The sequence below is a fragment of the Saimiri boliviensis genome, chromosome 16, assembly GCF_048565385.1.
Source record: "Saimiri boliviensis isolate mSaiBol1 chromosome 16, mSaiBol1.pri, whole genome shotgun sequence".
Classification (NCBI taxonomy): domain Eukaryota; kingdom Metazoa; phylum Chordata; class Mammalia; order Primates; family Cebidae; genus Saimiri; species Saimiri boliviensis.
This window is the reverse complement of record NC_133464.1, coordinates 3,618,813-3,632,158: the sequence shown is the minus strand read 5'-3', so window position 1 is coordinate 3,632,158 and position 13,346 is coordinate 3,618,813. Positions and strand designations below refer to the sequence as shown.

General features: G+C 51.7%; 1 protein-coding gene across 1 annotated transcript in view; it reads left to right on the top strand.

Moving 5' to 3' along the window:
- Positions 1–13,346, top strand: part of COL4A2 (collagen type IV alpha 2 chain) — a 200,266-nt gene that overhangs the window by 175,812 nt on the left and 11,108 nt on the right. The window contains exons 35-41 of the mRNA XM_003928248.4: positions 3,125–3,188; positions 3,390–3,464; positions 4,836–4,943; positions 5,664–5,771; positions 6,660–6,731; positions 7,700–7,825; positions 12,944–13,060. Coding sequence (XP_003928297.2) covers positions 3,125–3,188; positions 3,390–3,464; positions 4,836–4,943; positions 5,664–5,771; positions 6,660–6,731; positions 7,700–7,825; positions 12,944–13,060 — 670 coding nt within the window. The remainder of the gene's footprint in view (positions 1–3,124; positions 3,189–3,389; positions 3,465–4,835; positions 4,944–5,663; positions 5,772–6,659; positions 6,732–7,699; positions 7,826–12,943; positions 13,061–13,346) is intronic.

The following is a 13,346-nucleotide window of genomic DNA, read 5'->3' as shown; positions in this document are numbered from 1 at the left end:
CCGTCCGGCTGCCATTCGCTCAGCCTTTGTTCTGCAGATGTCTGTTGAACACTTGCTGTGGACCAGACAGGCTGCTGTGATGGTAACAACGCTGACCCCCGACCCTGGGCAGGGCTCTCACTTCTCCACACCTCCCTCTGCTGCAGGATGAGGGTAGGAGCGACCTGGCCGTTTTCTTGAGTGCTGTATAGACAGTGTACGTAGCGTGGCTCCCCATAGACTGCATCTCCTAGAATTCCATTTCTATCCCCTTTCATGTAAAGATAGTGTATTCTCGCAGTCCGCAGCACACGGCTGGCCTTCCCTTGGGGAGGGGCACATTGAGAGCAGATCAGAGGTCTGGGTCCCTTGGTGTGATCCCTTAGTGGCAGGCCCAGATCTGCCCTGTGTGTCTGGCCCACCTCGATGTATTGAATTCTTCAGGGGTCTTCCTCCCCTCACTCCCAAAACCTGCGGCTGACAGGATCTTCTGGCCAATCTTGTGTGCACTATTCAGCTCACTTTAAAAGAGAAAGATGCCAACCAGGTGCAGTGGCTTATGCCTATAATCTCAGCACTTTGGGAGGCTGAGGCAGGCAGATCACTTGAGGTCAGGAGTTCAAGACGAGCCTGGCCAAAATGGTGAAACCCCGTCTCTACCAAAAATATAAAAAATTAGCTGGGTTTGGTGGTGCACGCCCATAATCCCAGCTACTCATGAGGGTGAGACAGGAGAATCACTTGAACCCAGGAGGAAGAGGTTGCAGGGAGCTGGGATCACGCCACTGCACTCCAGTCTGGGTGACAAAGCAAGACTCCATCTCAAAAAGAAAAAAGCAAGATAGCTGTGTCTGCCAAAGGCACCTACAGCAACATCCAGTGGACCTTTATTCACAACAGCTCGAAACTAGAAAACAGCCCAGATGTCCATCAACAGGGAAAAGAATGAATGAACATCATACATTCAGACCAGACACAGTATTACCTGTGCCTTTTATCTCCACACACAGGAATACAATGAGAATTCTTGGTAAAATCCAGCAACCTAACTACATTTTCAAACTTTACATGGAACAAAATAAACCAGAAACAGAAAAGCGCACATGATTGTTTCATATATGTGAAGCTACAGAACAGATGAGGCTGTTTGACAGGGGTCAGGAGCTCGGCTGCTTTAGAATAAATGTGCGTGGTAGATTCAGACCAGGCCCAGCATTGCCTGTGCATTTTACCTCCACACACAGGTAGCCATGATAGAGTGCTGCCTGTCCTCTGTGTCTGTGAGTAGCATGCAAGTTAAAATTCACTAAGCTGTGCATTTCAGATGAGTGCACATGGCTGTATTTAAGTTATGCCTCAGAAAAGTAAACTTTGAAAAAGGAAAATAGAGCATCATCTAAACAAAGAAGCAGCCTGTGGATACCCTCCCCTTCCTCATACAAAGGAGCTTTTTTTTTTTGGAGACAGAGTCTGGCTCTGTTGCCCAGGCTGGAGTGCAGTGGCATGATCTCAGCTCACTGTAACCTCCACCTCCCAGGTTCAAGCAATTCTCCTGCCTCAGCCTCCCAAGTAGCTGAGATTACAGGCACCCACCACCATGCCCAGCCTATTTTTGTATTTTCAGTAGAGACAGGGTTGCACCATGCTGGGCAGGCTGGTCTCAAACTCCTGACCTCAGGCGATCCACCTGCCTTGGCCTCCCAAAGTACTGGGATTACAGGCACGAGCCACCGTGCCCGGCCTAGCTGTATTAATATTGCAATGGCTTATGTTAGGCCATGCTTGGGCATCGTGCTGTAGCACTGAAGTCTCAGTGGCACCAAGGTAAACCAGAACGCTCATGCTCCCTCTGGGAAGAAAAGCACTCTAGAGAGGAAAACTAGGGTTTCCAGGAAGCCACAGATCAACCCAGGCATCTTCCCAATCTCCTCACCAACCACCTGTGTCGCTCTGGAGAAGTTTCCCACTGTGCACAGATGGAAATGCACAGCTTCATATCTGTGTTATAATCTAGAGGGTAGGTTCTACAATCTGGCTACCCAAATCGAAATCCCAGTTCTGCAACTTGCTGGCTGAGTGATCTTAAGCAAAACTTCTCTGTGCCTCAGTTCCCTTGTCTTTTGAATGGGAAGTAATGTTGCCTACCTGGCAATGTTTTTTTTTTTGTTTGTTTGTTTTGGTTTTTTTTTTTTTTTCTGAGACGGAGTCTTGCTCTGTTGCCCAGGCTGGAGTGCAGTGGCCCAGTCTTGGCTCACTGCAAACTCTACCTCCCAGATTCAAGCAATTCTCTGCCTCAGCCTCCCAAGTAGCTGGGATTACAGGAGCCTGCCGCCATGCCCGGCTAATTTTTGTATTTTTAATAGAGATGAGATTTCACCATCTTGGCCAGTCTGGTCTTGAACTCTTGACATCAAGTGGTCCCCCCGCCTCGGCCTCCCAAAGTGCTGGGATTACAGGCGTGAGCCACTGCGCCTGGCCACCTCGCAGGGTTTTCATGAGATGTGAATAAGCTCTCAAGACAGGGTCCACCATGAGTGCCTGGGAAAACGTGAGAGAGCAAGGATGTGGTCAGAGTCACCGCCGCCACTGACGTCACATGCCGCGGTGATGGAGACCTGGGCCGCTGATGTTCTTAATGATGATGCATGTGCCACGCTTCTTTCATTTCAGCACTTAGCAGTTCCATACGAACAGCAAGGCCAGGCACAGAGGGAGGCGAAGGAGGGAGAATCACTTGAACCCAGGAGTTCAAGACCAGTGGGACAACATAGCAAGACCCCATCTCTACTAAAAATTTAAAAACTATTAGCCAGGCATGGTGGCTTACACCTGTAATCCCAGCTACTCAGGAGGCTGAGACGGAGGGATGCCTTGAGCAAGAAATCAAGGCAGCATTGAGCTATGATCACGCTTCTGTACTCCAACCTGGGTGACAGAGCAAGATCCTGTCTCAGAAAAAAAAAAAAAAAAAGAGCAGCTCCACAGACCGCCTGTGATACAGACTGAAAAGCTCTAGTTTTCTGCAAAATGACAAAATCACAAACTTAGTATTATTGTTAGCATACTGGATAGTTAAATAGGTGTGCTGACTTCAGAGTTACAACTGACTTCACAGCCTTCTGAGATGGTTCACGTCTGTCTTTAGGGTGACAAAGGTGCCCCAGGGAGAACAGGCCTGTACGGTGAGGTTGGCCGGACCGGCGATTTCGGTGAGTGTTGCCCGTCCAGTGAAAACCGGGAGTCCACAATTCCGAGCCCTCTGAGCATGTGAGGCAATGTCAGACCTGCAAGTGCTGTTAGTTATTTTAAAGCAAATTATTATTGTTATGAATATAACAAAATAGAAGTTGCAAAACTCGTGACCTCCCAACGGGAAGCCCTGTTCTTAGCCATCTTTTTTCACATAACAGGTGATATCGGGGACACTATAAATTTGCCAGGAAGACCAGGCCTGAAGGGGGAGCAGGGCACGGCTGGAATACCAGGTATGCAAGTTATTCTCCATTTCTTCATCTTCAACAACAGCCCTGAGCCTTTGTCCAGGAGCCCGACTTGCCAAACAGATCAAATTTGGTAACAACCAGAAAGCGTTTGATAGGGAATGAGGTCTTCAAGCCTAGTGTGTAAGAAAGACCATCATTTTTAATTAAGTTAAAGTGAAGGCAAAGTCAGGACGTCTTCCTCTCTCTCTGTCTCTCTCTTTGGTACTGAAAATAGCCAGAATGGACACTCGGTAGATGAGAGTCACTGCAGTTCATAAAGTGCAACTGTTGGAAAGCTAGCCAGCGTCCCGGCTCCCGGGACACCTGAGGCCATGCAGCAGCTGGTCACCGACCGGAGCTTCTCAGAAACAGCCAAGGGTCCAGGAAACGGGGCGTGGGAGTCAGGTTATCTCTTGGGAGAGACGCCTAGGCAGCTGCCCAGCCCGAGCGAAATGGAGGGGTGGGTCCTGGGGTGGCACAGCGCCTCCCTTCCCTTCTACACACTGCGGTTCCGTTCCTGAACTCCTGCTGCAGTGACATCTCAAGGGGCCTGTGATAGTTTTCTTCTCTCTGGAGATTTTCTTTACGGGAGACCCCATACTGCTCAAGTTGCTGGAGCCCCAACTGCTTGTAGGACTGGCCTTGGTGGGAGGGAAGGGGTTGTCTGGGGTTGGCTAGTCGGGGACTGCTGGGCTAGTTCTTGGTCTAGAAATTGCTCTAGAGTGGAAAGACGTGTTCAGTTGAGCACAGCATTGGAGCCCTGCCGCTGGGAAACATCTCGCATTTACCAACTCTCCCAGGCTCCTTTGTTATCTGTGCCCTGGGCTCCTGGTGGCTTCCTCCCAGGTGCCAGGGAGCTCTGCATGCTGAGCCATCGGGCACTTGGCTGACTGTGTCTCCCACCCTAGACCATCACTAGCCCTGTGTCTCTGATGAGGCCTTCACTTGTTCAACTGACAATGTGTCAGGGAAGGGATGCTACCCCTCCCCCTAAGAATTCTTTTTGCTGTTACCCTTTGAACATTTTGTTTTTTGTTAAACTCTGGGCCCAGAGAGGCCTTGGAGTGGGCCTCCCCGGGGTCCGTCACCAGGAGACAGTATCTCAGAGCTGTGGTCCCACAGCAGAAGGGTGGGGCTGGCCGTGCCCAGCGTTCTTGGGGGTGTCCTGTTTTCCCTAAGACAGTGAGGGGCGCATTGGTGCTGCCTCGGAGACTGGCTAGTGCTCAGAGGGACAAGCGGGTTCAGAATCAGCTGAGGGCGGGACACGGCGCCTCTCTCCATGCCGGGAGGAGCAGCAGTGTGACTGCCCGTCCTGGAGCCCGCAAACAGGGGCCCAGTGTCTGTCTGTTCCAAGCAGTGTGTCTGTGGTTCCAGGTCTGAAGGGATTCTTCGGAGAAAAGGGAACAGAAGGTGACATTGGCTTCCCTGGGATAACAGGCGTGACTGGAGTCCAAGGCCCTCCGGGACTTAAAGGACAAGCAGGTAAAATCTGCAGCCACAGCACCTTCCTTCGGCAAGCCCTCCTGAGACCCAGGACAAAGGCAGCCAGTGTTGTCAGATTCCTCCAAGCACACCCAACCCTGGAAGCTCACTCGTGCCTGCTGCTCGCTCAGGAGTCTTCCTCAGGGCCGATGGCGTGGAGAGAAACAGCCACGTGGGCTGGGGGGAGACCTGAGGACTGGGGAGAAGCAGGAGGATGGACGAGAAGTGCCTCTCCGGCCGAGCCTCTGTCTCTCGTATAGAAGCCAGCAGTTTGTAAGGGATCCCTGCGTGAGTTGAATGCGAAGCAGCCCCTGTGAACACCCCAGGTTAGAGAAGGACAGTGGACAGTGGGCTGGCTTCCCGCGGGGCTGCTGCGGCTTCCACCTCTTTACCCAGCACTGGGGAATGCCGAGAGGCTCATCTATCCAGGCGCAACCTCCAGGTCCCTCCAGACATCCATTTAGATAATAGGGCGAGAATTAAAACTGCACGCTGTTTGCTCTCTGGCAAGGCTGAGCAAACCCTATTGAAATTGCATGTGGGGTCCAAGACCTCCTGCATCTCCAGCTTGAGGGACAGTTCTGAGCTCTCATCCAAGTGGCACTGCAGCTCCTCCGGCCCTCAGCCCCTCCCAGAGCGGCTGACCCTCCCGCCAGGACCTCACCAGACAGTTCCCAGGGTGTCCTGTGTGCTCAGACTTAATGCTGTGTTCACCCCTAGGCTTTCCAGGGCTGACGGGGCCACCAGGGCCTCAGGGAGAGCCGGGGCGGATTGGACTGCCTGGTGGCAAAGGGGATGATGGCTGGCCGGGAGCTCCAGGCTTACCAGGTAAGGCCATGCAAAGCACGCTGTCACCCAGAGCCAGGGTCGTGGGCTGTGCAGGAGGCACCGCTGAGGAGGCCAGCCTCTCTCGGGGCAAGTTGTAAGGCCCATCTCAGAGCAAAGGCTCAGGTTTGAAAGCAAAGGGTTGCTGTGGCGTACGGTGGCCTTCACCAACACAGCAGCACAGGGATGCTGGTGCCCCAGGCCACTGGGAATCAAGCCAGATGCACACATCTGCCCAGGCTTCACCTCCCAGAAGGATGAACGACAGCCTCCCAGAGAGGCTTCAGGGTCCACCTGTCACTGCCACACAGGGATCCCCCACGAGATCGGGGTGCAGGAGCAGCCCATGTCCCACGGTGCTGCACAGGCCTTCCCGGGGCCCCTCACAGCCCCCTGCAGCCCGAGACAGGCCGCCCTACCATGCTTACTGCCCACATCACAGAAGGAGTTGCCACCTGTTTGCCATGTCCTGCTTCAGAAATACTTCCCCTCAGAAATCCAGAGGGAATGGAAATGACACGGGTTATTTGTCCCAAGCAGCTTTTACAAAGCGAACGTACAGCAGTGGCCAAGCGTCAGGAAAAGGCATGGCACACGTCACTCCCCAGGCCCCTTCTGGCCTAGCCAGTCTGCAAAACAGCTTCCACAAAAGGTGTTCAAATTCAGTGGTTTTCCTAGATGGCATAAGCATGGTTAGTTACATGTTGTGTAAGTCGAACCTGTGGCTTAGCTGCTTCCTGTTTGTGACGCTTTAACAGGATTGCATGGGTGACAGTATCAGGTGACAGTTTCAGAGCCAAGGAAACACATGTGAATTACCTTGAGAGTTTCTCCCACCCAGACCCCCTGTGCCGTCCTACACATGAAATAACTGTGAGTGACACCCCACAGGTTTCCCTGGACCCCGCGGGATCAGCGGCTTACACGGCTTGCCAGGCACCAAAGGCTTTCCGGGATCCCCAGGTACTCTGCGCCAGCTCAGCCCGAGTCCCACACAGAGGCGTGGCGGGTGGGGACTCTGTGCTGGGTCGGCCCTCGCAGACTTCAGGGAAGGAAGGGTCTTAGGGAGCAGGACGGGCTTCCCGAAGCACTGATCATCCCTAGGGAAGGGTCCAGGTCCTGAGATCCTCTACGCTGCTGAGATGTGCTCCCTAAGAATCCGTTTCTCAAGCCAGTTGCTGTGTTGAATGGACCTATCAGGCTTTTAGACGGACAGAGAAATAGAGGCCTTGCTTTTTCAGCAGGTTTCAAAAGATAACCTTGTTTTCTTTTCAGTGTATACAAATTTATATTAAGTGGAAGAAAAAAAAATGAGCACATTTAAACTCATGTAAAAAATCAACACATTTAAGCGGGAAAAAAGCACCCCTAATCCTAAAGCTGCTTTTAGAATGTGCTCTTTGTAGATACTTTACATCACCGAATAGCGCACTCTCTACAGGTAATTTGTGTGGGTGTGTTTTACATATAAATTCCAGTTCCAGTGGGCACGTGGCAGGAAATCCTTGTAACGGTGTTTTGCTGTTTCCTGCCACAGTGGCATTGAGAGCCCGATGTGAGAACAGGGAAGACTTTAGATAGTGTTTGCTTTGAAAACCTAATTAAGGCATAGCCCAAAGAGCAGCCCTCAGGAGCCAAGGCCTGGAAAGGGCCCCAACTCTTTGACCCACTGTTTCTGTGAATTTGGACCCTCCGATGGGCCTTGATTTTCTTATCCATAAAGCCAAGGGCTTCTACTGTAATCTCTGTAAGATCCCTTCCAAATCCCAGCTCCTGTGACTCGGAGGCCATATAGTGTTTTCCAAGCTGAAATCCCCGGGGCTTCCTCTGTTTCTCTGCCTTAGAGGCACCCCGAACTGCTCTTTCACTTGGGAAAGTCAGCTGTGTCATCGGAAACACTGGCATCAGCCGCTCTGGTCACTCTTCCGCAGGTGCTGACATCCACGGAGACCCAGGCTTCCCAGGTCCTCCTGGGGAGAGAGGTGACCGAGGAGAGGCTAACATCCTGCCAGGCCCTGTGGGAGTCCCAGGACAGAAAGGAGAACAGGGAGCTCCAGGTGAGGCCACACACTCCCAAGCAAACACTGCCATCCCCATAACCAGATCACACCCAGAGGTGGGGCCCTGGAGCGTCTGTGGGGTGGGAGAGGCTGCGCAGAAGGACAGGGAAGAGCGGTTCGGGCGGCAGGACTTCCTGTTGCACAACCTCTCAGCTGGTCTTCAGTTTGTTAGGTACTTTATTTTGTCCCATCAGTGTTAGTGAGGCACTGACCACCCATCCCGAGGAGTAGCTGATAAGCTCCCTGGCCTAGAGACCCCTTCAGACCCTCTGTGCACCCAGGGCACTGGCGCAGGGCTTGCCATGACAACCACTCTGAGTAGTGAATGCGTGAAGAAATAAATGCATTAAACCTCCTAGCAGAGCCACACTGACCCATACGTGGGTAGGAAATAACCAGAAACCTATCTTCCCACCCCACAGCCTCCCTGGTCACCAGCCAAGGTCGGCTCAAGGTTTTCATGGCAGTGAGAAACATTCCTAGATAAAAATAGAAACCAGGACTTTTCTGGGAGCCAGTCTACTAAGGGTGTTGTGGTCTCATTGTGCGTGAGCGCACAGCTCCAGAGTCTGCCCCTGAGATCCATGGGCCCCTCCCACAGCCTGCCCACCCCACCAGCTTGACCACGGGCATCTCCTGGCTCAGGTATGGAAGGTGGGAAGCGCACCTGGATGGAGGTCCTGAGCACCCTGGGCTTCACAGTGGCAACAGAAACTCTCTGGCTTCCGTGCACAAAGGTCTGAGCTTTTCTGGTGCCAATTCCCTATGAAGCTAGAACCAGACACCCCACAAGAGAGGAAGTCAGATCCAAGGAGGCCAGCAACTCTGGCTTCTGCTGGGGTGCAGGGATGTCTCAAGGCTCGCAGATCAATCTGACCCTCCAGGATCTGCTGCCTGCCCTCTCCCCTCACCAGCGACTGGAAATTCCAGAATCCCCTAGCCACTGAGCTCCACAGCACTGATCTGAAGACAGGAGAAAGAGGAGGAGCTCTGCCAACAGCAGCCAGACTATCCTGGGAGGCTGCACGGTGCTGCCAGAGTCCCAGTCAGGGTGAAGATCCAGGACAGTCCACCAGCACAGCTTCAGTCAGGGGTGAGGATCTAGGGTCAGTCCAGCAGCACAGCCTCAGTCAGGGGTGAGGATCTAGGGTCAGTCCAGCAGCACAGCCTCAGTCAGGGGTGAGGATCTAGGGTCAATACACCAGCACAGCCTCAGTCAGGGATGAGGATCTAGGGTCAGTCCAGCAGCACAGCCTCAGTCTGGGTGAGGATCTAGGGTCAATACACCAGCACAGCCTCAGTCAGGGGTGAGGATCTAGGGTCAGTCCAGCAGCACAGCCTCAGTCAGGGTGAGGATCTAGGGTCAGTCCAGCAGCACAGCCTGTCAGGGGTGAGGATCTAGGGTCAGTCCAGCAGCATAGCCTCAGTCAGGGGTGAGAATCTAGGGTTAGTCCACCAGCACAGCCTCAGTCCAGGTGAGGATCTAGGGTCAGTCCATCAGCATAAGCTTCCCAGAAGCTCAGGAATAGAGTTGACCATGCCCATGAACTTTAAATCAGATCCCTGTTGGGTTCTTGTTCTGAGTCTCACATGGGCCAGGTTTTCACCATGTGACGCTGGCCATGGAATTGAATGTCTCTAGGCTTTGTCTGTAAAACGAGAACACAAATGCACTTGTGAGTATGGGGAGGATGCAATGAGATACTACAGGTAAGGCTCTTGCACACAGGCCAGCAGTAAATGTTTGCTATTGTTAAAGGCCTCGAAACATAGCATTGTTTTTGGAGTGTCATGATGATCAGTTTGCCAGTCTGTCACCTGAAAGGCATCTGGGAGCACAGCAATAGGGGAGACTTGGCCAGGAGTTCTGCAGAGGAGATCTGGTACAGGGAGGGGCGGGGGGAGCCAAGCTGGGATATCGACAGGGTGCACGCAGTGGCCCTTGGTGGGGTGGGTCACAGAACAAAGCTGCTAGCATTTGTGTGACCATGCATTTTTAACATTTGATTCACACAGCATGATGTTCAGATCCCGAACTTGACCACAAAACACAGATTAAGATTTCCATCCACAAGGGCAGAAATTTACCTCATTTATTTTCTGCTCATACCTTGGCAAAATGCTTGTTGCTGAGTGAGTGCTCAACAAATATTTGTGGGAGAAGAATACTGTGAAATTGTAGGATAATTGTCTGACATCAATGGAGAGTTATGTGCAGCTCAGAATACCCCTACGTTAACATTGATGGCCTTATTACACATTTGATCTGTGTGCCACCCATTTACCAAAACTCTTCATGACCTACTGTGGTGTTCCCATCCCAGGGACCTGGACCATGACCCCTGCTTCCAAGCCACCGTGAGGCATGCTGCCTTTTGTAAGCCACGCCCCCCACCCTCATTCTGCATGAACATCACTGTGGCCCCATGAGCTGATGACTCCTGCTCTGGAGGCCAGAGCAGACACTGCCCAGTGCCACTGGGGCTTGGCCTCTGAGGCCACTGCCTCTGGCTTGTGATGAGGGAAAGACGACTTTCCATGATGACATTCACACACTGATCATAATGTCATTCAGGACACATACTCTTCTCTAAAAATATGGAAATAATTTCAATCTGTCATCTTCCTTTACATGAGTTGCATCTCATTTGTATTAGTGCATCCTCATGCTCCTATGAAGAAATACCGGAGACTGGGTAATTTCTAAAGGAAAGAGGTTTAATTGACTCACAGTTCTGCATGGCTGGGGAGGCCTCAGGAAACTTACAGTTATGGCGGAGGGGGAAACAAACCCATCCTTCTTCACTGGAGGCATGAGACAGAAGTGCTGAGTCAAGCAGGGACAGCCCCTCATAAACCCATCAGATCTCATGGGAACTCATTATCACGAGAACACCGTGCGGATAACCAGCCCCTGATTCAGTTGTTTCCCACCAGGTCCCTCCTATCACGTTGTGGGGATTGGTGGAACTACAATTCACTAAAAGATGAGAATTGGGTGGGGACACAGCCAAACCATCTCACAGCTCACTGAAGCTAGAATTTGCAATCTTACCTATTTCCACAGCTGGCATTCAAGCATCAGCTCCTGATTAGGCCTTGAGTCATGCAACATGGCCCTTCATGGAACCCCTGTTAGTGAGACGTGGGACTTTTTGTCAGTACTTAGGACAATCTGCGGGGGCTGCTGAGAAATCGTCGCTGTTTTCATCCAGATTCCAACAAACTGACTCATGTTTGCTAATTGTTCTCATTAACAGAGTCCTCATCACTGCAGCTAAGTTAATTATGTTTTCCTGAAAATCTGCCAGTCTGGGGATTGCGGATCATCTAACTCAGGAATCTTTGCCATTATTTACTGACACTCACCATCTGTTTCGGGTACTTTGTGACAATAGCTAGAAGCAGTTCAATTGATGTCATTTTATATCAAACCACAGATGGTGGCTCACTGATGCCCTCAGGGCTAATGAACCCACTTTTGTGTTGTCTGTGATTTGTGAAACAAGTGTCACCTCTCTAGATTATTTCTCCTGCTGTTTCTTTTGTCCTACTGGGAAACATGCATGGAATCCTTTCCCCTGAGATGGATAATGGATACCACGATCTTCCAAAGGGAAAACCTCTTCCTGCTGCTGATGAGTATAGACGAGTCACAAAGCCAGGGGGAAGCAGGAAACCACTGCTGCTGCCTTTTCTCATTTTTATAGATCTGCATGTTTCACCCAGCTCACTCTTCCCTGCAGAGCAGAAATGACGCCCTCCTTGCTCACTTGGACATTCTAACGTTTTGTAGGGTTCTAATACTAATCTTGGTCCCCAGCCCTTCAGGAGAAACAGAAGGCTGCAGGTGGTTAGGAGGGAAAGTAGACTTCATCCACCCAGACTCAGGTCCACGCTCATTTCTGCCCACCCCTGCCCTACGGCACATAAAGCTCCATTAATGACTTGTTGGCTGACAGCACAGAGAGGACTTGAATTTCCACAAATTTTCTTACGTGGCACTTCCCTCTTACTCTCCTACTTGTGCCAAAGGGCTCCAGCCTTTGACCCAAAAACTGTTGGTTCTCATTATCCACAGTAGCTATATTCTGAAGTCATCAAGAACACTGACTTAGTGAGTACTGACCATTTTCCTAGTGGAAATACAAGGCTAGATTCCTGCAAGCCTCTGCTCACAACATTTTTCTCGATGATCAATATATATCCTGGTCTTCTGTGTAACAGCACCTCATTTGGTGTGGGTTGTTGATTCATGAACACTCAACATGCACCCTCACTCATGCCGGAATGTGGCTCCTCCAACATACTTGGTTCTCCATAAGGGACTTTACAGCCTTCTTGCATTTAGAAACACCAGGCTGCACTTCAACGTAATATATGGGGGACATTTGAAACAGCAAGATCACCAGCATAAAGCACAAAAATGTAGAAAACAGGGCACTACAGAGACCAAGACAAGGACATGTGCTTACAGGGTGAGCTGCCGTGAGAAGGCAGGAGTGTCGCCTTGCTGGACCTCAGCTGGGACTCATTTTTACCTCTGTGTACATCCGTGAATGCCAGTGTTGATTTGGGGGGATTCCAAGTGAGTTTTAGTGAGCAGGCGAATTGGGAAGTACAGAATCTGTGAATAATGAGGACCAACTCTACCCAAGCTGGGATCCGAGGCCCCGGTGGCAGCCACGCGGAGGGCTGACGACACTAATGTCAACTGAAGTCTCCTTTGCAGTTCTCCCGCCTTCCGTGCATCGCATGTGCTGACCACTGTCCACATGTACCAGGACCAGAGTCTGACTGTGCCATGCCTGGGGCTGAGGCTCCATCTAAGCACGACTGGGCAGTGCCTTGGGGAAGTGGAGCACAGGCAGGCAGGACCCACTGGAGAGGTCCCCATAGGAGAAAGTCGGGGTCAGAGAGGACTCACACAGCCCCTGCCTCCCCAGCCCCACCCTGAGAGCCTCGCCATGAGATGCTCCTTGACCTGAGGGCACCTCCCATCGCCGTATCGCCCACTAGACTGGTCCACCACAGGTGATGGTGTGCAAGGAAAACAGTGGATTTGAAAAGTCAGGTGCTAATGCTGAAAATAATGTCTTCTGTTTTCATCCTAAGGGCAACGAGGCCCACCTGGGAATCCAGGACTTCAGGGGTTCCCTGGCATCACGCCCCCTTCCAACATCTCTGGGGCACCTGGTGACAAAGGGGCGCCAGGGATATTTGGCCTGAAAGGTAAGCAGGACTATGCATCTGTGCTTCAGCATCTGTGGGGCAGGAGCTGGCAATGGCCCACTTCATCTAGGGGGAGAATTGCATGTTCATTTCCACACTGTGGCCAGACTCCAGTCAAAGGGCCAGGGGCCATCACCGTTCATCCTGTGTCATTTCCATCACCTGCACGATCTGGCCCCCGGGAAGCCGAGACATGGGCCCTGTCGTTTACTTGCTGTAGTAGCAGACAGTCAAACTGCAGCGGACTCGGAAATGTACACCATGAATGGCTTTCTTCTTCCTCAAT